The sequence below is a fragment of the Ictidomys tridecemlineatus genome, chromosome 2 (assembly GCF_052094955.1).
Source record: "Ictidomys tridecemlineatus isolate mIctTri1 chromosome 2, mIctTri1.hap1, whole genome shotgun sequence".
Lineage (NCBI taxonomy): Eukaryota > Metazoa > Chordata > Mammalia > Rodentia > Sciuridae > Ictidomys > Ictidomys tridecemlineatus.
The window spans coordinates 226,746,582-226,771,768 of record NC_135478.1 but is presented as its reverse complement, the minus strand read 5'-3'; the positions used below and the strand labels follow the sequence as shown (position 1 = coordinate 226,771,768).

At 36.5% G+C, this 25,187-nt stretch overlaps 1 protein-coding gene across 22 annotated transcripts in view; it reads left to right on the top strand.

The window, feature by feature from the left end:
* Positions 1–25,187, top strand: part of Kmt2c (lysine methyltransferase 2C) — a 271,073-nt gene that overhangs the window by 197,408 nt on the left and 48,478 nt on the right. For 17 of the 22 annotated variants that reach the window (XM_078040864.1, XM_078040869.1, XM_078040865.1 and 14 more), the window contains 10 exons: positions 631–843; positions 8,435–8,563; positions 10,152–10,271; positions 13,152–13,282; positions 15,981–16,161; positions 20,243–20,347; positions 20,670–20,717; positions 21,767–21,937; positions 22,074–22,106; positions 22,198–22,317. In XM_078040864.1, the coding sequence (XP_077896990.1) occupies positions 631–843; positions 8,435–8,563; positions 10,152–10,271; positions 13,152–13,282; positions 15,981–16,161; positions 20,243–20,347; positions 20,670–20,717; positions 21,767–21,937; positions 22,074–22,106; positions 22,198–22,317 (1,251 nt within the window). The remainder of the gene's footprint in view (positions 1–630; positions 844–8,434; positions 8,564–10,151; positions 10,272–13,151; positions 13,283–15,980; positions 16,162–20,242; positions 20,348–20,669; positions 20,718–21,766; positions 21,938–22,073; positions 22,107–22,197; positions 22,318–25,187) is intronic. The other 5 variants (XM_078040870.1, XM_078040883.1, XM_078040872.1 and 2 more) reach the window with 5 other exon arrangements.

The window sequence follows — 25,187 nt, the reverse complement described above, 5'->3', positions numbered from 1 at the left end:
AGGCCTAGTTAGCAAACAGACTCCATTTGAGTTAATTCAGTGTTGTATTGTTCTTGTTTTTCCACAGTAGCCTAGAATAGTGATTCATATATTATTATTAAACAGTTATTCTTGTGTTTTATATACTGTGGTGCAAAGACATTTGGGTGGTATAGGAATTATTCTAATGAACAGTGGTTTTGTACATTTAAAAGTGGAACCTGCAGGATTTGTACACATTGACTCCCTTTCCCTGAAAGTGAGTATATCAATGGTTTGGTTTCCCAATGGGCTTCTAGAGTGTTCTTGATGCCTGATGTGCATTGCCTCCTTTCTTTGGTCTTTTCTAAGAAGAGGCTGATGGTCCAGCAGCTGGCATACTGCTTGCAGCCTCAGGGCATTTCTTCTAAGTCCTATGTGACACGTTCACACAGAGATGCCAGATTGAAAACAAACTTAGAGGCAGCCCTTCTGCCTGTCAGCCAGGAAGATTTGGCCAGTTGTTCCCAGTTTTAATTATTTATGCATTTCATAGTTACTTGCTATATGAAACTATTGTTGCATTCCTTTCATGCATATTTTGGAATAATTTATCAGTCAAATCTAAAATTGAAAGCTTAAATTTGTATTCTTGGGATTCTGTGATTTCAGATCCACCTAAGACCTACACCCAGGATGGCGTGTGTTTGACTGAATCAGGGATGACTCAGTTACAGAGCCTCACAGTTACAGTTCCAAGAAGAAAACGGTCAAAACCAAAATTGAAATTGAAGATTATAAATCAGAATAGTGTGGCTGTTCTTCAGACCCCTCCAGACATCCAGTCAGAGCATTCAAGGGATGGTGAAATGGATGATAGTCGAGGTAATACTGAGTTAACTTTTCTTGGAATACATGCAAAGAATTAGTGCATAAAATTACTTGGGAAACACACGTGATTTATAAGGGTAAATCACACTGCCTTTTCTAAATGCCTCTTGCTTTCTTGTATCCATCTAGAACACACTTACTTATAGAAATTTCTAGGAACACTGCATCTGTGCCAGTTGCAGAGTCAGAGAACTTGACCTCAAATCCACTAGGTACCAGCATAAGCTGCTTCAGATCCTGTAAACCTGGATGCTGTGCTTAGGTTAAGGTAGAATTTGATCTGTACATTCTATAAATGGAAAAATTGTTACGAATATTACTTCAGTTATACATTTGTATTCACAGGTACTCGTAAATCATTGATTCATAAAGCATAGATATCTTAAGATTTTCCATAGCTGAATTCTTTTAAGATAACCAAAAATTTTTACTAGTAATATTAAATTCAGTATGAGTCATGTTTTGGCTTATCTCCAGAGAAGGTCACTTTGAGATTTTTTATTTTTAGGGTTGTTTTAGTCAGTTTTTTTTTTTTCCTGCTGTGTCCAAAGACATGTCAAGCACAATTTTAGAGGAGGAAAAGTTTATTTGGGGGCTCATGGTTTCAGCAGTCTCAGTCTATGCACAGTCTGCTCCATTTCTTGGGGCTTGAGGTAAGGCAGAATATCATGGTGGAAGAGTATGGTGGAGGTCCATGGCTCACATGTTGATCAGAAAGCAGAAAGAGAATCACTTGCCAGATACAAAATAGATATCCCCAAAGGCATGTCCCCAATGCCCACCTCCTCTAGCCATACCCTACCTGCCTTCGGTTACCACTCAGTTAATTCCTCTGAGGGCATTAATTCACCGATTGGGTTGATCCAAAGCTCTCATAACCCCAGTCATTTTACCTCAATGTTTTTGCGTGAATTTTTGTGGGAGATACCTCATATCTAAACTATAATAAAGGTAATTGTTTCTTTTCAGCTGATTTAAAAATAGTTTTGTTTCATTATTGAATGTATAGTACAAGCCAGATGTTGAAAGTTATGTCATTGAACAAAGTAGATAAAATTCTCTGCTTATGGAGCTTACGTTTTAGTGTTATGGAAAAGGACTACTGAAATAAAAACCCCTCATTACATTAAATCAGTTATTTGTAATGCATTTGGTAAATATTAAGGGAAAAGTAAGCGGTTAAACAAATTGAAAGTGTAGACAATGGTGTTATGGGGTCAGATGAACTGAAAGTGATACTTAAGCACAGACTCTAAGGGGGTGAGTGTGTAAACCTCTTGATAACCTGAGGGCTGAGCATCCCAGACAATAACAAAGGCCCTGGGAGAAAGTGTGCCGAGCATTTTTGAGGAATGCTGTGAAGACTACCATGTCTGCAGAGTGAACTAAGCGGACAGTCGGATGCAATAAGAGCAGAAGTGTTGGTGAGGACGGTCCCTCTGGAGATCATGCAGGACAGATGGGTGAAGGAGTCTACATTCATCAGAGTGGAATGGGGGTGGGGTAGTCATTGAGTTTCTGAAGTACAAGGTCATGATCTCACTTGAAGAAAATCTATCTGCTGTGATGTGAATAGACAGTTAGGTTTTAGAGATGCAGTAGCTAGATCATACAGGAGGCTGCACTCATTGTCCAGGTGAAGAGCAGTCATCACCTGCAAAGGAATTATCTTTTATTCCTAATTATTTACCATCTGATCCTCACATTTCTGTAGTAGTAGTGTTTTAGGGGGAGGTTTTTATTGCTTATGTGAAAGTGATTTTCAAATACTGTGGAACAGAATATAATTATAAAGTATATCAAAACTTTTGGGTTGTGTAGCAGTAGCAGTAGCAGTAGTAGTAGTAGTAGTCGTCGTCATCCATGTGTCTAGGAGGACACTGAGAAATTTCAGTTTCCAAAGATATTAAAATCTGTCTGAAAAAGGGTTACATCCATAGTCACTTAAGGTTGGGAACTGCTGCATTTTATGTAATATGAAAGGTTTCTTGATAGCACACATTATTTTCCAACTTATGAGACAATAGAACCTTTTAAAAATAAGAGAACAAAAACCCTTAGAAAGTTTTCTATGTGGCTGCCATTGTGTAGAGAAATACTGTGAGAAATGTGTGGTATATTTCATTTTTATATTCTCTTAATGACCCTTGTCAGGGTAACAGAAAATCAATTGAAATATGACCCTTGCCTTTTTTCTGTTCATGTGGTGAGATAGTCATCTTTAATTTTATTTACTGAATCTGTCTTTAGTTTCACTGAATTTGAAAGAACATGATTGTTGTTTAATATGTTGGATGTGGAAGATGTTAATAAAGACAATGTTACAGTTGAAAGGATTGATTAAGCAATATTTTCCCCACTATTCCTTATGCTCATTTGTATCTCAGGATCTCAAAACCTTTGTGAAAGGAGAGGTGTCTTCCTTAGGGATGAGATTAATGATTGTTGTTAACTAAATAAAAATCCTTTTTTAAAATTTAGCATGCCCACACTTTGCTATCCTGAGAAAACATGTATGTATATGTGCACACACATGTTTAAAATGAGTTTTGTGGGGTTTAGGTATACTTAAACTGGAAAAAAACAAATCAAAGAGTATATACTGTTTATTAAATCAAATATTTGTTGCATTTTAGACAGTTGAGCTAACATGTTGACTATTTTTTTCCAATTAATTTTATGTATTTTTAGTACTGGGCATGCTTGAACTCAGGCATTCGTTGCACTTTCTCTTTGTTTATTTAACTTCTTCTTTTTAAAGATTCTACATATAAGTGAGATCAAAGAGTATTTTTCTATGCCTAGCTCATTTCACTTAGCATTATGTCCTCTGGGTTCATCTGTGTTGCAAATGGCATTATTCTTCTTTTTAAAGTCTGAACAGTGATCCAGTATATCTATTCAAATGTACATATGTGTATTTATATATACATATGTATGTGTTGATGTGCATTTTACAATTTATATGTTCATCTGTCTTTGGACACAGAGGTTCTTTCCATATTTTGGCTATTTTGAATAATACTGCCATGAACTGAGGAATGCAGATATTTCTGTGAGGTGCTGATTTCATTTTGGTATGGGGGTTATATATCCAAAGGAGGGGTTGCTGAGTCTTGCAGTAGTTGTATTTTTCTTTATTTTTGAGAAACCTCTTTACTATTGTTTTCCACTACAGTTTCCCACCAGCAGTGTATAAGGGTTCCCTTTTCTCCATATCTTCATATTCAGGTTATTTTTCATCATTTGGTTAAAAGCTCTTCTAACAGATATGAAATGACATGTCACTTTGATTTTAATTTGCATTTTCCTGTTGTTTGATGATATGGAGCACCAGTTATATACTTTTGCCTCATTCTAGTCTTTGGAAAAATCTATTCAGGTCCTTTGCCCATTTTGAAATTTTTTATTAGAGTAAGCTCTAATACATAGTAGTTGGGTTCATCCTGATATACTCATACATGCATAGAAATCAATTTTGATTCATGATTCCCCCCTTCCTTTTCCTATTTTTAATTGTATTTGTTGCTTTGTTTTATTTTTTGCTCTTGGGTTGTATGATTTTTTTCCCCCATATATTAGCCCTTTATCTGATAAGATTTATGGTTTGCACATATTTTCCCCAAACCCATGTACTGCCTTCCATTATGCTAATTATTCCTTTTGCCATGCTGGAACTTTTCGTGTAACAAAGTTCTACTAGTTTATTTTTGCTTTTGATCCCTCTGATTTCAGTGAGTATCCAGAAAGTCATCGCCAAGGAACTTTCCCCATTTACTACTAGGATCTTTATAGTTCCAGGTTGTACATTTAGAACTTTAATAATTTTTAGTTGATTTTTGGGTGTGGTATGTAAATAAGCATCACATTTTATTCTTTGCTTATGAATATGTAGTTGTACCAGGACAGATTTTTTATTGAAGAGATTACCTTTTTCCCCTATTTTGTCTTTTGGTAAGTTTGTTAAAAAGGAATTGATTATATTTTTGGGCTTATTTCTGGGTTTTCTATTTCTGTTCCTGTAGTTTCTCTGGTTTTATGTTAATACTATACCATTTGATTACCAGAACTTTGAAATATAATTCGAAAGTCGGTAGTGTGATGCTTCCACTTGTTTTGTCTCCTGGAATTTTTGTGATTCTATCCAAACTTTAGAATCATTTTTTTCCATTTTTGTGAATACTGCCATTGAAATTTTGATAGACATTACGGGAATCTGAATATTTCCTTGGGTGGTACACAGATTTTAACAGTATTCTTCCATTCCACAAACATGGGATTTCTGTTTATTTATATCTTCTGTTTCTTACACCATTATCTCCTAATTTTTGTGTATAGATCTTCAACTTTTTAAAAAAATTTTTAAGTTATTGATAGACCTTTATTTATCTATTATTTATTTATTTATTTATTTATTTTATATGGTGCTGAGAATCAAACCCAGTGCCTCACACATGTCAGGCAAGTGCGCTACTGCTGAGCCCTATTCCCTGCCCAGATCTTCAATGGAATTTTTTTTTTTTTTTGGTGGTGGGTGGTGCTGAGGTTTTAACCCATGGCTTTGTGCATGTAAGGCAAGCATTCTGTGCCTACTGAGCTATATCTGCAGCCCTGGAATTGTTTTCTTTATTTCTTTTTTGGATAAAGCATTATTGGTATAAAGAGACGAAACTGATTTTCATATGTTGGTTTCATATTCTGTTGTTTAACCAAAATCACTTATTCTAATAATTTTTCTGGGAGTCTTTAGGGTTTTCCTCATATGGGATCATGCCATCTATAAATAGATATAATTTTATTACTTTTCTGACTGTGTGCATTTTGTTTTTCTTGTCACATTTCTTTTTGTAGTCCTTCCTAGTAGTATGTTTTATAGAAGTAGGTGAGAGAGGGCATCCTTGCTGTGTATCAGATATTTGAGAAAAGCTTTCAGTTTTTTTCCCACTGGAGGCTTGTTTTTGAATAGGTAATATCTGTACATGATATTAAAGAATGCCCCCCTCCCAAAATACACAGGTTCCAAAGAGTAAATGATGAAAACTTCCCAACCATCCTGTCTAAAGAGAACCACTGTTTTCTTATAATATTCCAGAGATTTGTTTTCTCTGGAATATTATTTATTCAAGTACAAACCTGTATTTATGGGAGAGTTTCTCATATATGGGCAATATGGTACTTTCCTGCATTGTAGTCTGTGGAGCCGGAAGGCCCAAGTGAAGATGCTGGTTAGGAGAATTATCAACTTCCATGATGGTGGTCATGCCAAACGGTACTGCAAATCCCACTATGTGCTATTTATCTCGCATGTGTGCTTCCTGTGTCACTGGGGGAGAGGGTCTCGCTTGTAAAGTGCTATCTTAATTTCACTGCTCCTGTGCACTCTCTTTGGAGTGAATGCATCCAGTGTTGTTTTGGACCATGAAGCATTAGACATGATTGGTTTTTGGCATTCTCTCCTTACTCTCGTCCTGGGGACTGTCTTTGTTCCTATGCTGCATCACGTGTTTTCTGTGGCTTCGGATATTCCTTTCTATTGTTCCTTGCCCTCATTTTGGTAGAGTATATCTTCCATTGTTTACCAAGAGAGAGTGAATGTAAGGAATGCATATTTGAGGAATTATACACTTCTGAAAATGTATTTATTTTACCTTCTTTCCTGCTTGATCTCTTCTAGGTTGGAAACACATTTTCTTTTCGCATTTGGAAGTCTTTATTCTGTTGTCTTTATATAAGGAGAACTCGATTCTCTGTGACCTGTTTTCTCTGGAAGCTGTTGGAATTTCAGGAAATTCTTGGTCTCAATGTTCTGTGATTTCTCTCTCTCTCTCTCTCTCTCTCTCTCTCTCTCTCTCTCTCCCTCTCCCTCTCCCTCTCCCTCTCCCTCTCCCTCTCCCTCTCTCTCTCTCTCCCTCTCCCTCCCTCCCTCTCTCTCCCCCCCTTCCCCCCCCCCACTTTCCTCTACTTGGGTATTTTTGTGTGCTCTCTCAGGCACTGATGGTGTCTTTCAGTCTGCTGCCTTGTGCTTGTCAGTGTTGGAAACGCTTGATGTGTCATATGATTTCTCCCTGCATCGTCCTCTTCTCTCATTCCCAGAGTTGGTATTTAGACATGAAACCTACTCATCTGGTTTCTCTGTTTTTCATTCTTGCCCCTCTACTGAATCTTTGTTTTGGTTTTGGTTATCATGTATGAATTTCCACAAGCTAGCTTTCTTCCGTTTGCTGTGATTGGTATGGAACTCAGGGTCCCCAGCATATTCTAGGCAAAGTGCTAATAAACAGTATCAAATTGTCCTCAAAAACAAACTTGTTATGTGTAATATTTAGTGAGGAAAAGAAATAAAAGTTCTTTGATAAACTTTTTTTCTTTTAGCACAATGTAAAGCATGTACAGAATTGAAAAAGTTTGATTACCATATTGTGAAAATTGCATTTCTGAAACGTGAATTTTTTTGTATATTACTTGATTTTAGTTACTTTGGCCAGTGAAATATTTATTAACACATGTTATGTACCATGCTAAAGATACAGCTGGTATAGAAAAGTCTTAGTACCTATTTTCATGGAGAATGTTGTCTTTCAGGGCCACAGACTTTAGAAAATCAGTGAAAATGAAGTATGACATCAGTGCATAGCATCATGGGTCTGTGGGACATAGCCTTCTCTAGATATCAGGAATTCTTTAATACAATGATGGTTAGAGTAAATCTTGAAAGAGGAATCAAAGAAAGCAGTGATTGAGAGAAGTGGAAAGAAGCTTGATAAATTTGAGGACTGAACATGGTTTACCATAGTAGGAATATGATGAAACTGGCGAGTTTACAGGAGACTGTTACAATGAACTTCAAAATTTTCACTTTATTTTAAGGGTGTTGGGAAGACATGAAAGGATTTGAAACAGAAAATTGATACATATTTATATAAAGACCATTTATGCTGCAATTTAAAGAATTGATTGGATAGCTGTAAGCATTGGGCCGGGAATAAGAGAGGAGGTTATTGTAGTAAATTATCTGCTAGATTGAACAAAGATGGTGGTAGGGAGAAATAAACTGCTTTTGAGACAGACTGAGAAGTCTTGATTGTGGGAGAAAAGAGATTAGGTATTGTCAAGACTTCTTCCAGGTTCCTTCTTCCTTGGGTTGCTTTTGTCTTTTAATGGTGATGGGTGACACAGGGAAGGGAGGGCTCATCTTAGAATCTGTATGCATGGTTTTCAGTGATCAAGCAGCACCCAACTGTAGCTGTAGTTGGAGCTCTGAGGAGAGCTCTGGGTTAGAGAGAGCCTTGGGGTCTGTGACCTGGAGACATAATTAAAGGCTAGTGAGTGGTTTATAAAGTGCAAATTGGTTAATAATTGTCTTTTGAGCTTGCTCTCTGGGTCTAGTTTTATTTGCCCAGAGCATTGTGCAAACATTTCTACCACCACTTGGGGCCTCTTGGACTCCTTTCTCTACTTTTCCTGTCTTCTGGGGTACTTGACTAGAATGGCTTGGTGGCCTCTTTACTTTGTATTTCCCTTTAGCTAGGGATCATGTGTTTGATAAATTTTTCCAGTTTCATCCATAGATTTACTTCTTTTCCAGAAGGAGAACTTATGGATTGTGATGGAAAATCAGAATCTAGTCCTGAGCGAGAAGCTGTGGATGACGAAGCAAAGGGAGTAGAAGGAACAGATGGTGTCAAAAAGAGAAAAAGGAAGCCATACAGACCAGGTGAAGTTCTAATGTAATCAAAACTGGCCACTTTAAGAGGATACTGAATATCAGGATGAGGCATAGCATCTTAACCACTGTCTAAAACTTGTGTTTATAGATACAGAATTGACTTCTTGAGTGTGCTTTGTAGATGACAAATTCTTTAGGCTGAGTGTCTATGTAACAAATTATTATTATTGCCTTACTCTAAATTTAATTCTTTTAAAAAATGATTTACTGGATTGCTTTTTACTGACAGTTACTGTCTGGACCAGTTATGTGTTTCTGCTGATGAGTACATTTGTCTTACTTTTCAGCATTCACTTTCTAATATTTTTACTTTTTAAAAACTTATGTCAGCATTTATGCAGGAGTGCCAGTAAGCACAGTATGAGTGTGAACAAGAAAGGTTCTTATTCTTCCTAGTATTTATAGTCCCCTTAATATATAACAGACTGAGAACTTTCTTATTTTCTGTCTTTCTTAGGGGCAGAGGGGAAAACCGCCTTGCTTGTCAGATTTTATTTACCTTACTGAAAAAAAATTATGGGAATTCCACAATACAGAAATTGTAGGCCGTATTTTAACATCATTTATTAATGTCTGTTTATCAGTAAATGAGATATTAAATTGAATCAGTATAATCTTTATTCTTCTGATGGCTTATATTTTATTAAAATATAATGGACCACATCCATTATAAGGACTGGGGATCAGTTTCCTTCAGGTCATCGTCATGGTGTGCTCCGTTTTGTTCTAATCATTGGGCCTACAAGTGCTCTTAGTCAAGTCAGACGTTGCAGATTCTCTCTGAAACTTGGATGTTTCATTTTGTTTTCTTTTTGTGGTTCACGGGAAGTTGTCCCTTTAATTGAGGGGCCATGAGGGCACACAGTATATCGCCTGATGACTTTATCATTTCGCCAAAGCTGATAATGTTGACTGGGACAGCACTTCATTCCGACTTAGTTTGCATGCACTTAGGACATGTATATGAGGACATGCTGTACATTATCCATATTTTACCAGTGAGGGAACTGGGGCACTGAAAAATTAAATAAACTGCCCGAATTTAGTTATTGAATAGAATTATGTAGCCTGACTCCAGATTCTGAGCTTTTAACGACAGCATTCTGTGTATCGTGTCTGAAGGTCCTCTTGGTAAGGAAGAGCTAGACATGGTCCCCTGAAGCATTCTTCACTAGTGAGTGTGTCATGTAGTCTCATTATGATTATTATGTTTATCATGATTAGCCTCAGTGTACAGATACTGTGGGGTGTGAGCTCATCACACATGAGCACAATCCATGATTCAGGACCTGCTTGGCCTTGTCTGGAGGAGGACCTGCATACAATACAAGTCTTTCTCTACTCTAGCAGAGTTGGATTCTTGTTTGATTAGTGATAGCAATGGCTTTGACTTTCAGTTTTTACTTATTTCCATCCTTTTCTATTTTATTAAAAATGAGTTTGTTGATTTAGATTAGACCAGACTAAATTTTGGAAAATGCCTTAGTGTTAAACACAGACATTTCATACTACTTACTGTAGAACTATAGGGAGAAGTTGATTATTTATCTGCTTACCCAATTTCTTTTTTGGATAGGCATTGGTGGATTCATGGTACGGCAAAGAAGTCGAACTGGGCAAGGAAAAACCAAAAGATCCGTGATCAGAAAAGATTCCTCAGGCTCTATTTCTGAGCAGTTACCTAGCAGAGATGATGGTATGGTACTGATTTTGTTTGATATAACCCCCTAAGTCTTGGTATTTCTATTAGAACCATTTTAAATAATGCTACCATCATGATCTTATTGCCTTTTACTGATCAAAGGATTTGAGTGCCTGTAGATTTCAGACTTAGTATATAGTAGTCAAATTTGATAAGGAAATGGTTTAAATTCAATAAACTTTATTCCTTTGAGTAGTTTTTTTTTTAACCCTCTTTTTCTTTTGGTGCTGGGGATTAAACCCAGGGCTTTATGCTCGCTATGTATACATATTACCCTGAGCTACCAGACCCTTGTAAATTTTTTTAAAGCACCCCTCCCCATATTAAATATATTTCCTGTATTAAATATAAACTGCAGACACTGAGAATCAGTTGGCTAAACTGATCTGGTAACCTCAGCAGAGGCCTTCCTTTGCCTGCCTTATGTACTTTGCATAAAACTTGAAACTTGTAGGCTAGTTAATAGAAAATGATGGAGGTACCCCAACAACTCTTAACCAACTTGTATTTTATAAACCCATCTTTTCAGTGAACATTCTGTCATCCTTACTTAGCATTTCAGAGATAGCTAAATAATTGCTTAAGCCACAACTTTGTCAGTTAGGAGTACACTGCTGTTTTCTCACTCTGTGAAGTGGTTCTGATGCAGACATCATTATCTGCATGCTATGGTATGTATGACTGCATGTTTTGAAATGTTCAATGTATGATGCAAGAATACTGGAGGAGATTTCAGCATGTCCTCTAGGGCTTGGACCTCAGGTGAATTAATATACTGCCCATTTTCAGGAGGCTCTGTGATGGTTTTCAGTAAATTTCCAATACGACTTTACTTGGCTTTAATAAGCCCTGATTAAGGAAGCCGATGTGTTCATTAAAACTTCTTAGTTTTCCATGTCTTCTGTACTCCAGAAATTTCTTAAGATTCACATTTTTAGTTATATATTTTCAACTGTATCTAATAAAAACTTACAAATTGAGTTTTTTGATTTTTATATGCATTTTTTTCTGAATTGCCTTTTTGATATTTTAGTACTTGAGTTTCTTTTTAAAGCTTCTACTTTATGTGTCTTTTAATCCTTCATGTAATTATCTGTTTTAAAATATAAAATTTCTGAAGCCTTTACATGTCTGATTCTATTCTTTATATCTGTTGTCTCTATTAGTGTCTCATTTCATTGTAGAGATATATATATATATATTTGCTTAATTACTTCCTGTAAACTTTGGGGCATTCTCTGAACTCTTTTAAGAAAATTGAGGGTGTGTTCTTCCAGACATTTGCCTTTGTTACTTGCGGGAACATGGGGTTACATTATTATTACTTCAGGGCCACTTTAAGCTACATGCTTAGTTTGAAGTATTTCTGTTCAATCACGTTTTATAAATTGAGGAGTTTTACACATTGGGGCTATATTGAGTTTGTGAACTATCAGGGAAGAGTTTTATTTTTTGCCTTTGGGCTGAGCACCAAATTCTGTGACACAATGACAAGTAGTTTTCTTTGCTGTTGGTGTTGGGGCGCTGGAGGTGGGTGGTGGTTTGGGTGGGCAGGCTATATTTCTTGTTTGATATGCCCTGTGTCAGCCAACTTTCTATTACTGTGACAAAATACCTGGAAAAATCAATCTAAAGGAGGACGGGATTTATTTTGGTTCAGAGTTTTGGAGATTTCAGCCCATGGTTAGCTGGTCCTGTTGATCTGAGTCCAGGATGAGGAGGCATATTGTGGCAGGGACATGTGGCAAAGGATGCTGCACACCTCCTGGCAGTGGGGAGAGAGAAAATCCAGAGGCTTCACTTCTCAGTGGTTCCACCACCTCCTGAGAACTCCAGGGCTGGTGATCAGGCTTTGTACACATGCATTTGAGAGACATGCAAGATCCAAATAGTTAGGCCCCATTAATGGAGTCTGTCACCATTCCACTTCTCTCAAGGCAACCACAGTTACACTTTTTACCTTGGAGAGCACCCTTAACCTTCATCTTCTAGTCTGCATTTCTGCTCTGAAAATTGGAGTTCTAGGTCACTGGATTTTAGCATTCAGAGTTTTACTTCTTTGCTTGCTTCTGTGGCTCCTTCTTTACCTTAACTTGTAATTGGTATACATGTTAAAAGGTCATTTCTGAAAGAAATGTTTGATATTTTCAGAAGAGTCAGTCTGTAGTCCAGCCACAGAATCGCCCATGTTGGCTTTCAGAAGAGATGCCCCACGTGCCCTGCCCTTAGCTGTGTCTGTCATTTGTGTGCTCATCTCTCTGCCCTGTGTGCTTCACTTGTTTCTCTGATATTTCACAGTCCAGTGTTTTTTCTGTGGCTATTTTCAGAATTTAAGAATGAATGTTCATTGCATGAACATATTCGTTATCTATGAGCATATTTATAGATAGTAATGTTTTCACAATGTAAACCCCATTTACAGTGAATTTCTGAACTTGGAATTGGTGAATTAAAGAATACACATTTTTAAAAAGATTTTTGTTGTCGGTTTCCATTATATTTTACAAAAAAATGTTATACCTACTCAGTTTCCTTTAGGGGAGTATATGAGAAGCTTTCCCCACATATTCATGAGCATTTCATTTTTTTTTTTTAAGTCTGTACCAAAATGTTGTATTAAAAAAACAAAAGTGCTTTGCCAGGAAATGGTGGTAATTAAACAAGAATAGGAAACATAATAGTACTAAATAGACATGAAATGGAATTTTTATGATGCTTAAAACTTACTAATAAACTTGCTTTGAGATCTTTTTGTGTCACAAAAGCTTGTTCATTTACGTGGAACTGTATATGTTGGTCAGCTGTAAAAGTTTCTTTCCTTGGGTTGAATTGTCTGAAATTTAAATGCACATAAGTGTGTTACTCTTATTTCAGGCTGGAGTGAGCAATTACCAGATGCCCTACTTGATGAATCTGTTTCTGTTGCTGAAAGCACTGAAAAAATAAAGAAGAGATACCGAAAAAGGAAAAATAAGCTTGAAGAAACATTCCCTGCCTACTTACAAGTAATATATTGCTTTACATTATATTATACAGCATTAGTTGAGGAAGTGTATTGAGCTTTTAAAAATAGACTTGTGGTTTTTGCTAGTGTTCTACTTTTTTTAATTTAATCATTACAAATGTCTTTCCAGGCCCCATAAGAATTAACATTTGCCCCCCACCCCGATCCCCCGCCCTTTTTTTTTTTTGCACCTTGGTACTTCACATAAATTTTTTTTTTTTTTCATCCCACCTGTTCACTTCTGAGCATTCTGTAAACCAAAATAAGTCACTTTGGAATGGGGAAATCTGTCTTTTAAACCATTCACACACTTGTATAATGTACCAAACCCAAGTCTTAATTGACATTTCCCTTTGCAAATGTACCCTGTGATAATTATGTTTATCCAACAAAAAAAAGTTTTTATCAGCAGACATCACAGCTTTAATAATTGTCTGCTGCTTTTAGAGGCCTAGTAAGCAAAGATTCAAAGCCAAAGAGTTTCAAAATTCATACTAGAAAGATCTCTCTCAACAAGAAGGAATTATATTTGGAAAGTATAGACTGTAATAAAGGAAATCTTTCTAGTTCATCTTGTAAACATTAAGTCACAGAAGAATTCAAGAAGTTGTGCATTATAGCCATCTACTCACCCTAGGGCTGGAATTAAACATCCAGCTCTATCACCAGTTAATTCTAGATTCCTGAGCTTGTCATTCATCCTTCTGGACTTCTATTTCTTCACACATAAAAAGTTAAACTAGAATAGACTGAGTGCCCACCTAAGTTCACTGTGTAAGACTGTCTATCTGATGTGTCCCTCCTGCAGAACAGTGGCCTATGTAGATACTTGTGTGAGTTGTATTCATTTGTTAACCTTGATTTTTTCCACGTAGCCATTATAACTTGGTTTTAAAATATACTTTCTTTCACTTACGATACAACTTGCTCAGTTTTCTTTTTTTAGTAACTAGACTACCAACATCCTAATGGCCATGTTCACATTAAAGAGTTCAGCTATTAAAATCAGAGTCCTGAGTTTAAATATCACTGTGCTACTACTTAATTCAGTTGATTTTGTTTACCACGTTTTTGCCCCAGTTTTCCCATCTGTAAAATCATGGAAATAGCAACCTCATAGAAATGGTCTGAGATCTTATAAGAATATGGATGTTGAGCACCTAACTCTTGCCTTACTTTTACATATCCTTAAGAAATGTTTTAGGTTCCCTCTTTCCCTTTATGTCCCCCCAATGCTTTGCATCTTTTTTTTTTTTTTTTTCAAAAACGGGATTTTTATTGGTCAAGAAATAGACCCATTTTTCATTTGGCTCATCTTTACTTTACCTCTATTCTTTCTTTATGCTCTTCAGCATTTTTCCTGGTGATAAAATATTGCTAGAAAAGAAATGGACCATTTCCATCCAGTGTTCTACCATTGTGGATATTCATATTTTTTTCATATTTTATTCATTTCAAAAGTATGAAAATTTCAAATCAGGTGTACGTATTCATTACTCCACCAGACTTCACCCCCCAAATCCCTTTCAAAAGTTAGCATTGTTAACATTCTGCTGTATGTCCTTTTAGAACTTTTTTATAATTTATTTTTACTTTCTTATAATAGTCTCTGCATACTTTGCTGGATGCATCTTTCAGCTGTTCTCTGTGTAGTAATGTATTCTGGGGCTTTTCTTGATACCACTGTCTCTGCATACTTTTAAAAACTGTTATATAGTATGAGTACCTCTGATTTATTTAGTCATGTGCCTTCTGAAGGACATCAAGGTTGCTTTCCCTTTTGATATTATAAAAATGCTAAAGTGAATCCTTTTAAAAGTTAATGTGTATTTGGCAATAGTGTATCAAATGTTTATAGCTACTGCAAAATCATTCTGTACAAGGGGTCCTTTTTCCAACAGGCTACATAATACAAAATAGACAAAGGGTTGGGTTTAAGCATATGAAAAAGGGTCCTGAGTGCTTCCTTTTGGTCTTCTGTATTGATCTTTGAGAAGTTCTGGGGAGATCTGGAATTACCAGAAACCCAGCTGGAAGCACCAGCCACTAGATCAGGGGAAGTGTGTAGAGATGCAGAAGAGTTCATCTGGAGAAATAGAAAGCCAGAATAGCTGCAAGTGTTGCACACATGGTATGGTTAAAATGACTTCTAAAACCCTCTTTCAGATTTATAGTGTAAGTCTTCTGTGTGGCTATATGAATCAACATGAGGTTACTAAATCTACCTGAATGTGTGCATATTAAAACTGTAGATCAAAGTCTTATGCTATCCTTTGCAAGTAATCTGTAAATATTAATAATATTCATGAAGCTTTAGTGTTTCTTACAGTATGAATTAAGGTGCCTATAGTATTGTAAATCTGTCATCTTTTAAATTTAATTGCACCTTAATCTTCCAGAATTGAATTATTGACTTGTCATTGCTAGAAACACATTTGATATAATTTTGTGTTCATATTTGTATAATTTTATTTGTCTCAGCAAACCTACCAAAAAAAAATCTTAATATAAGGGAATTCTCCATTGAAAGAATTCACAGAATTCTTTGTTCTTTCTGTATTTCTCTATTTTATTTCTGTATTGTTAAAAACAAAGCTTTTCTATTATTTCTATTTCCTTGTCAAAAATGATGACAGAATAATGTTGTCTTTTTAGAATTTTACAACTAATCATTTTCTTATGTGCTTATCTTTGTCTAGGAAGCTTTCTTTGGAAAAGATCTTCTGGATACAAGTAGACAAAACAAGCTGAGTTTAGATAATCTAGCAGAAGATGCAGCTCAGCTTTCCTATAAAACAAACATGAACACAGGTTTCTTGGATCCTTCCTTAGATCCACTACTTAGTTCATCCTCAGCTCCATCAAAACCTGGAACTCAGGGTATGTAGAATAATTAACAAGTGTTTTCTTTATATCCTATGACATTTACTTTCTGTGTGATTACACTTCAGAAATGCTTTTATTTGGCCTCATGCATTTTAAGAATCAATTTTATTAATGTATAATTCACATTTAGGAAATGCAGGTATTTTAAGTGGACAGTTTTATAAGATTGGCAAGTTAATTTACCTCTGTAACTGTCTTTGAAATTCAGAGTTGTGAAGGAAAATGTTTGGTTTACACTTTGCTGAGGACAATGTAAACCGGTATAATTTGGGTATAGTTGGTGAGCTATAAGTACATTCTTCAATTTAAGTAAGGTATATTTGTTTTAATTACATAGTCCAAAGAAATTTGAAACAGAGGCAAACCAGAAAGAATGCTTCAGAGAGAAACTTGCGGATAGACCATGTTAATCCCGGAACATATATAGGGCACAATCATGGGTTTCCCACCTCTGACAGGGTGGAGCACGTATCTCTCTGTTGTGGGAATGAGATTCTCCCATGTCTTGTAGGATATTTAATAGCATCTCTGATCTAATGAGGTCATGACTGTCAAAAATGTCTCCAGATATTGCCTCACATAGGCAAAGCTGCCCCCTGTTTGCGAGCCGTTGTTCTAGGTACAGAAAATATGGCAACTATGAAGAATTGAAGAAAGTGGCAGAACTTGGTATGCTTCAAAAGTAAGATTAATGTCAACAATGCTCTTGGAGTTCATTTGAATATATGTGTTGGGATCATAGTGGGGTTTTTTTCCCCCCACTTAAATATTACCAATTATAAATTAATGTTTTTTTTCCTGACAAGCTTCTTTTGCCATTGATTGACATTTACTTTTCGTTAATTTTATAAATTCATTTTGAAAAACAATTTTAAGTCAACTTTCCACTAGAAAAAAAATGACTTGTTATTAAGTAGTTATAGTTTTGTTAACTTCGCATTGTTGTGTATTAAAATATAGCCAGTCCTCTGCAGCTGTTATTATCATCACAGAGGACCAATTTAAGGGACTTGAGCACCTGATCCCCTGCAAATACTGAGGGATCACCTGTATAGACTTTTGTGTTGTGTTTGACTTAAATTAGAAGTAGTCTTACCTCCTCTCGTGTGCATATTCATGTCTGGTCTTCCTCACCATGGACAACGAGTGGTGAACACACTGGACCAATGTCAATGTCCATGGTCTTTCTTTACCCTTAGCAGATATTAAAAAAAAAAAAAAAAACAATTTTACATTAATTCTGTTATTTCATCTTTATCAATATGTTGTTTAAATAATGTATAATAAACTGAAGGTGGGATTACACACATGTAATCCCAGCAACTTGAGAGATTGAGGCAGGAGAATCCCAAGTTTGAGATCAGTGTCAGCATCTTAGAGAGACCCTGTACAAAAAAGACTATAATGAAATACTTATGGGTCTTCAAATGATTTTTTTTTAAAACATGCCATTTAAGGACTTAAACAGAAGTTGTTGCACTTGAGTTTTATAAGGAAAAAATGAAATTAGATGTAAAATGTTTTTGTTTTCTTTGGTTGCTGTGACCAAAATTAGTAGAGGGAAAGTTTATTTGGGGCTCACTATTTCAGAGAACTCAGTCCATAGATGGCCAGCTCCATTGCTCTGGGTCCAAGGTAAGGTAGCACATCATGGAGGAAGGGTCCAGAGATGGGGTGGGAGGAGCTGCTTAACTCATGGCTAGGTTAAGAAGCAGAGAGAGGAAATCAGGATTGGGCTTCAGGGAAGAACGGCACTTCTAGGACTTACCTTCAGTGACCCTCCTCTTTTAGTCACATCCCACCTGCCTACAGTTACCACCTGGGCTGCTCATTCAAACTAGATTGGACTGATTAGGTTACAGCTCTCACAAAACTGTTGAAGAAATAATGACTGTCTAGGAAGACCAAAACTTAGATGACTAGAATATCACCCATTTCAAAACCTAAATTTAATATTCTTTCGATTTGACCCAGCCTTTGCCTTTATAATGAAAAATTAACAAACTAGAGTTTTCTTTTTTAATGTCATCTTGTCCAATGTAGCCTATTAAATTATTTTTAATGATTTGTTGATAAGATATAAAATATTTTACTGTAGGTAGGTACAACATACTTTTTAAACAGCCTTTTAAAATTTAGTTATATAAATATAGAATTTAATTACTTCAAGACAAAACAGAAAACTACAAATGACCCCTTAAAGGATTGTCCAGAATCTCTTTCTTGCAAATACACTGTTACCTAGATAGATTAATGTAATACTTTTATTTCTTTAAAATTGTTCTGAATATTTGGGTATACAAAACTTATTTCAGCTTGTTGCAATTTGAAAGTCTATGATGTTATTTTTTTTGTTTTGAATTCTGTTTGAGAGGTGTATGTTTGTTTTTGTTTTTTACTATAAAGAGAGAATTTTTTTAATATTTATTTTTTAGTTTTCGGTGGACACAACATCTTCATTTGTATGTGGTTCTAAGGATCGAACCCAGTTCCCCATGCATGCCAGGCGAGCACGCTACCGCTTGAGCCACATCCCCAGCCCCAAGTGGTGCACCAGAACTGTGTGTGTTTCACAGTGGTGTCTGATCTGGAGGATTACTTTTATGCCTCCCCACTTTTTTTTTTTTTTCAAATATTTATTTTTTAGGTGTAGATGGACACAACACAATGCCCTTATTTTTTATGTGGTGCTGAGGATCGAACCCGGGTCTCGCCTGTTCTAGGCGAGTGTTCCACCACTGAGCCACAATCCCAGCCCCTTGCCTCCCCACTTTTTATTGCTAAATAAAAACACACTTGAAATGGATCAAAAATTTCAGATGTTCTTTAACTGAATGACAAATACAATTACTAAAGCTGGCCTAAATCAGAGTTCAAATATTTCCTATTTGATTAAGCCAAAAACACTTAGAATCTTCCTTGACTTTTCATTTTCTTAAATTCCACATCCTATCTGTCCCCAGTTTGTTTGTCTTCAAAATATATCCCAAAGCCAACACTTCTGCCTTCACCTTGTCCGTCGATGCAGCACAGACTTCGTTACCACCCACTGAACCTGCAGCAGGTCTCCACCCTTCTAGTATTGCTGACCCTTGCCCCACCCCTGTGTGCAGGGCAGCCCTCCAACAGCTTCCCCTGCACTATAGATAAAGCCCAGTCTTCACATGATCCACCAAACGGCATGATCTTGCACTAGCTGCTGCTTGTTTCCTCCCACTCTTTGCCTTTATTAACTTGAGCACAGGGGGCCTCCTGGGTCAACAGCCCCTCTCTGGCCAGGGCTGGTACAGCTATTTTCCTTGTGCTTGGCAAGTCTTCTACATCTTTGTGCATAGGACTCCTTCATTTCCTTGGAGTCTGTGTTCATTCCTTTCACTGAACAGCTCTTCCCTGACTGCTGTTTCCACTGCAGCATCCCCACAGCTTATTTTGATCTTTTTTCTCATTACATGGCATCCTTTTCTTATTGTCTAATTCCCCGTGAGAAAGTGAACCCTTTGAGGGCAGGTCCTTTGCCTTAGTCCCTGCCTCTTGTTCCAGTGGTTGGAACAGTGCTAGATACGTAAACCCATAATCTGTTTCTGTTGGTACTGAAGTGGTGCTGGAATCAATGAATGAAGGAGCAGTCTTATTGCTCCTTGGCTTATGCTTTGCAAGAAATTTTAAAATAATGAATTTGCCTTTCATGTTTTATTAACCTTTTATTTTCTAGATGTTATTTTTTTCATAGACAACACTGCATAGTGAATTTTTTTGGCTTTTGTTTCTTATAGCATTCTATCTCACTTTTATCGCCTACAGGTTTCAAATTTCATTTTGACAATACAGATCAGTCACACAAAAAATAGACTAAATTTTTAATATTTTTGTTACTCAAAACTTGATGGCCTTTGGTATGAAAAATCCTTTACTTTAGAAGTAATAATGGTCACTTTTTTATCATTCTAGCACTTGCCTCAGCATCTGCTATACTCCAGGTATTAGTAAATGCATACATTGGATAAATTAGGGCATTTTATTAGAGTTTAATTTCTAGGAAAACATTGAAATTTGAAAAATTGCTTCCTGGATTTAGGTTCTGCTGATGACCCTCTAGCTGATATCTCTGAAGTCTTAAACACAGACGATGACATTCTTGGAATGATCTCAGATGACCTAGCAAAGTCGGTTGATCGTTCAGGTATGTGTCCACCCTGTTTGCCTGATTCCTGTCTTGACATGAGGTGTGTGTGGAGCCAACCAGTCTTCAGCCTATTCCTGGAAACTCAGTGGATTTTGGTGGTTTTGTGTTTGGGCTCTGTCTGGGACCTGGCATTTACTTGGCCTGTCCTGGTTTTCCTGGTTTAAGGGTGCAGCAGGGCAATCTGTTTCCTTTCTGTTGTATCAGGTGCAAGGCATGTTGCCTCACAGCCTTGCTGTGTCGGGCCTCTTCTTGTGTTTGCATTTCCTTCACTTCTTGCTCCTCTGGTAACCATCCATTTTATTTGGTTTGGGTCTTATAGGTCTTGATTTATGCACTTTCCAGGTTGACAGCTCACCTTTTCCATTTGGTAAGAAACTGAGCAATGGATGACCGCTGACTAGAAGTAGTCTTCTCTTTGTAGTGGTTTCAGCTGAAACAGCCTGTAGGTGCATGCATATTTTAGTCGTGCTAATTCATCACTAATCCACACTTGGCTTTTCCTTTTTTGTGTACAGCTAAAGCATAGTATAGCTATACTGTGCTTTGGATGACTTTCTTAGTAAAATTTTTTAAATGAATGGTTCTATTATTATTGATATGTAATTTATAATATTACCGAAATGTTAAAGTTAGTTCTTCATGCAAGTTCAGATGAGAGGAGACTAAATTTTTACTTTTAAAGAGTCTATTAGAAAGCATAAAAAAATACATGAGAGACCACATTATTGTGACTGTTGCTGAAACTACTGACATGTATGAGCTGAGGGATGTTACAGTATTAGTAACATAATTTATTTTCAGAATATGACTACAAAATTTTAAAGATAATTTATGATTAAAACTATAAAGGATAATGTTTACTAAACATTAATAGGGAATTTAGAGCTTTCCTCTAATTGATGGTAAAACTTCTCTCTCCTGTTTCACATATTACATATAGTAATTGGACATTACATTTGATGCCACTATTTTCATATTAAAGCAGTTATTTGTATAATTACTTCTCCTAGATTCCTGGCTTCATATAGGGTTTAGTTTTGCAGAAATTATATCAAGTTAATATCAGATAAGTTATTTTGTTCCTCAGGAGGTGTATTTACTTTGAATAAGACTACTTTGGGACTTGGGGTATTGCTCAGTGATAGAATGCTTGCCTTGCATGCACAAGGCCCAGATTCCAGCCCCAGTATTGGAGAAAAAAAATGTCAGGTGGTATCTAAGTTTACAGACATGTTGTACCTGATTTTTACTAATGGATTATACAAATTGATACAAGAATCTCAATTAATTCAGAACTGTAGACTTCATGTGTCTGCTTTAGTCTTACTATTCTTTAGGAATGCAGAACGGTAGTGCTGTACATTTTGTGTGAATATCCTGAAGTGACCTTTTAATTTGTTTACCTTGCTTTTTTAGATATTGGTCCTATTGCTGATGATCCTTCCTCTTTGCCTCAGCCAAGCATTGGTCAGAGTTCACGACCGTTAAGTGAGGAGCAGCTAGATGGAATCCTCAGTCCTGAGCTAGACAAAATGGTCACAGATGGTAAAATATTTGCCCTACATCTAGGCTTTCTAAAAGACATGAGTAAATATGACTTTCAAAGATTTCTGCATGCTTATGATTTGATTTCTATTTTCATAATTTCTGTATCAATTAAATGATGTTTTCTATCAGTTTAATGAATTAGAAGTTGTTAATATTTCTATTTCTTTTATCCTAGGAGCAATTCTTGGAAAGTTATATAAAATTCCAGGTATTTGTGCTCTGAATTTTCAGTTTATAAGAATGGCATTCCCCATCTACTGATCTTTTAATCTTATTACTATTGTTACTTTGCCTCTTAGAGCTGGGAGGAAAGGATGTTGAGGACTTGTTCACTGCGGTACTTAGCCCCGTGACCACTCAGCCCCCTCCATTACCACAGCCTCCCCCTGCACCACAGCTCTTGCCAGTACACAATCAGGGTATGTTACAGTTTGCACAAGGTTGTTCTGTATCACAGGTACATGTGTATATGTGTGTCCATACATATAAGCAAATTTTGTCCTGTTTTTTAGTGACCATATATACAAATTGATAGAAAACTCACCTCTGTTGTGATGGAAAAAATACTAACTTCTGTCCCATACCTCTCTCCCTCTACAAGTCTGCAGTTGGTTAGGTTTTGGGCTGTGGGAGAGGATGTGTATGGTTCCTGCCCTCTCTCCTTAACCCCTGCCCCAGCTCACTTTCACTCTGGTCATCCCCTACACAGTGGCTGTTCTGTTTGGAGGACCATACCCTACTATCACCTGGCTGCCTTGTAACCAGTGGTCTGGTTTTGCCTGCACTGTCCTTTACTCAGAGTTTAGCCAGTCACATCTCCACCTCAGCTCCATGCTTTTTTAGCTGTAGTGTGCAGCATGATTAGAAATGCCTGTCTGGATCAGTAAGGCTATACCTGTAAGTTGTAGGCACTTTAAAGATCAAGATTAAGGTCCCGTGACTTGCTCATCACTGTAAACTCTCTCACAGAGCATGTGTTCAGTACAACCTTTAGAGTAGATCAATGACCTTACCACAAGCCTGTGGACACTGAAATTTCCTGTGCTGTAGAAATTTGCCTATTTTTTGTTTGTTTGGTTTTTGTCAGTTTTCTTTGACCTATCTGTAACTAACCTGCAATATAACATAGGTTTAAGGCTTCAGTTCCCTCCTCTTCCCAGAGAACTGAAATCTGATAGCCTAGAATGAAAATCTGCAGGAATAGATAGGGAGGAAGAGTGCCGCAGGCATGAGAACCATTTCTTTAGAAAGGACCTTAGAATTCCACAGACAGGTGCAGTTTCGAAGTTTGAGCTTAAGAACATTTCTCTATTGTCAATGTTTCATGTCTATTTATGCTGAAATAATATGATACCTTTATAAACTCTTATTCTTTTTTATATAATTGATAAAACATGCAAATAACTTCTTTACTACCAATTTTATGTAAACATGAAAAATTCTGTAATTGAAAATGGAATTATATTTGAAAATGTTTCTAACTCTACTAGTTTATATCTACTAATATAAATCCTCCTTGATTTTTACTGGATTAAGCATATGGTCACCATTGGGTAAAACCCCCACATGGCTCTTGCTTCCTGTAATTATTCCTATGTGATTTTATAATGGTTAGGAATTCTTCAGTACTTCTCAGCATATAAAAACTATTTTTCTTCATGTTTTCTGTAACTTAAAGTAGGTATTCTAGAGATCACATCAGTTTAAAGACATGTTCCTTAATGAAAGCTGTTAATTATTATGAAAATCACTTCATTTGAAGTACATTCTTATTTTTAGAAAGGTTTTAAGGAGATGTATTTTTTGGGGGGTGGGGGCTAGCTCTAATAGGCAATTCAAGAGGAGTAATAAGGCTGCCTACCCTGACAAATTATAACCCTAATGTAGACTTTTTGGTGTACACCTGGCTTATAGAAGAGTGTCATTCAAGAAGAGCCTCAAGAACCACTAAGATGTCAGTGTTTATGTTTGAAAGAATAGTAGTTCTAATTTATGGGTAAAACATGATCAGGTTTTATAAGTGAGACACTTAAGTATTCAAGAAGGGCAACTTTAACATTTCCCAGAGTGAAGGAAAGGGATAAATGGGCCGTGCTTTATTGGGCACAACTGAAGTATTGATAGCTGTGAAAGCAGGCAGAGGTGGGTTGCCTATTTCCTCCAGGCTTCTGTGAGCCAATGTAATGCCAGTGTAATGAGACTGCTCAGTCACATGTTTTGGCAAACTAGGATTGGTGCCAGTATTGGACAAAAACAGTTGTAGTAATGAGTTTATTGTGGTTGGGAGTAAGTTACAATGTAAGTCTATGTCAAGTTATTGAAATGCTAACAAAAGAAAGGAATAGATACGAGAAAGTAAAGTTAGAATAAATAGAATTATGTTATTGTATGGATGTAAGATGGAAGGAGAAGGGAGGAAATAAAATGAATTAAACTATACACAAGCCAAGCTGGCCTAGAGGATAATCATGCCCCAACCTAGAAACATGAGAAAGGAACATAAGGAGCATGTGTACTGTAGAAGGTAATGTGGTGCACTGGATTTAGTTTTAGACAGCTTTTAGTTTGGTAAATGTTGGACATTCACCTTGTTGTGTCTTACAGGCAGTTGCAGTTAGAGCTGTAGATGAAAGTGCTATAATCCCCCATGTAGTGTTGCTAGCTGAAGTTGTGTGGGAAGGATGAGATTATTTTTTTTCAGGGACTATATTGCCAATTGTTACAGAATATTGACGGAGCTCTTCTTTTTAATTAAATTTAATGAAGTACATGCTGAACTTACCTGATTTGTGTTAGGTATGCAATTCTGTGATCCTTATCTTTCCCCATTTTGAGGAATAGGTGAAAATGGAAAAAAGTAGAGATTGAGACATTGAATGAGAGTATCTTAGAAATGGTGACAGTAGAGACAGGTTATAAAGTGCAGTGGGTGGATGAGTACAGTTCTTAAAAACTGTTGTCTTTGGCAGACTGTGGAAGACTTGGTAGTGCTGGTGGAGTGACTCCAATAGGAGTGTTAAGAAAGCAAGGCAGAGTTCAGTGCATGGATGGTAATCCATGGGGTCAGAAAGTGAAGAGGGAAAATTTCAGGAAGACTGAGAGGTCCCTTTATGTAAAAGTGAAGTGAAGTGAAGTAACTTTTCAAGTCTTACCATGAGTCATGCCTCAACAGTTTTACTTTTATAAACTAATGTTACTGGAGACCTAGGCCAGAGACCTAACAAGATCCTGGTGAATCAGGTTTGTCCACTCTTGCCAAGGTAATCAAATAAAAAAGTAATGATAAAAA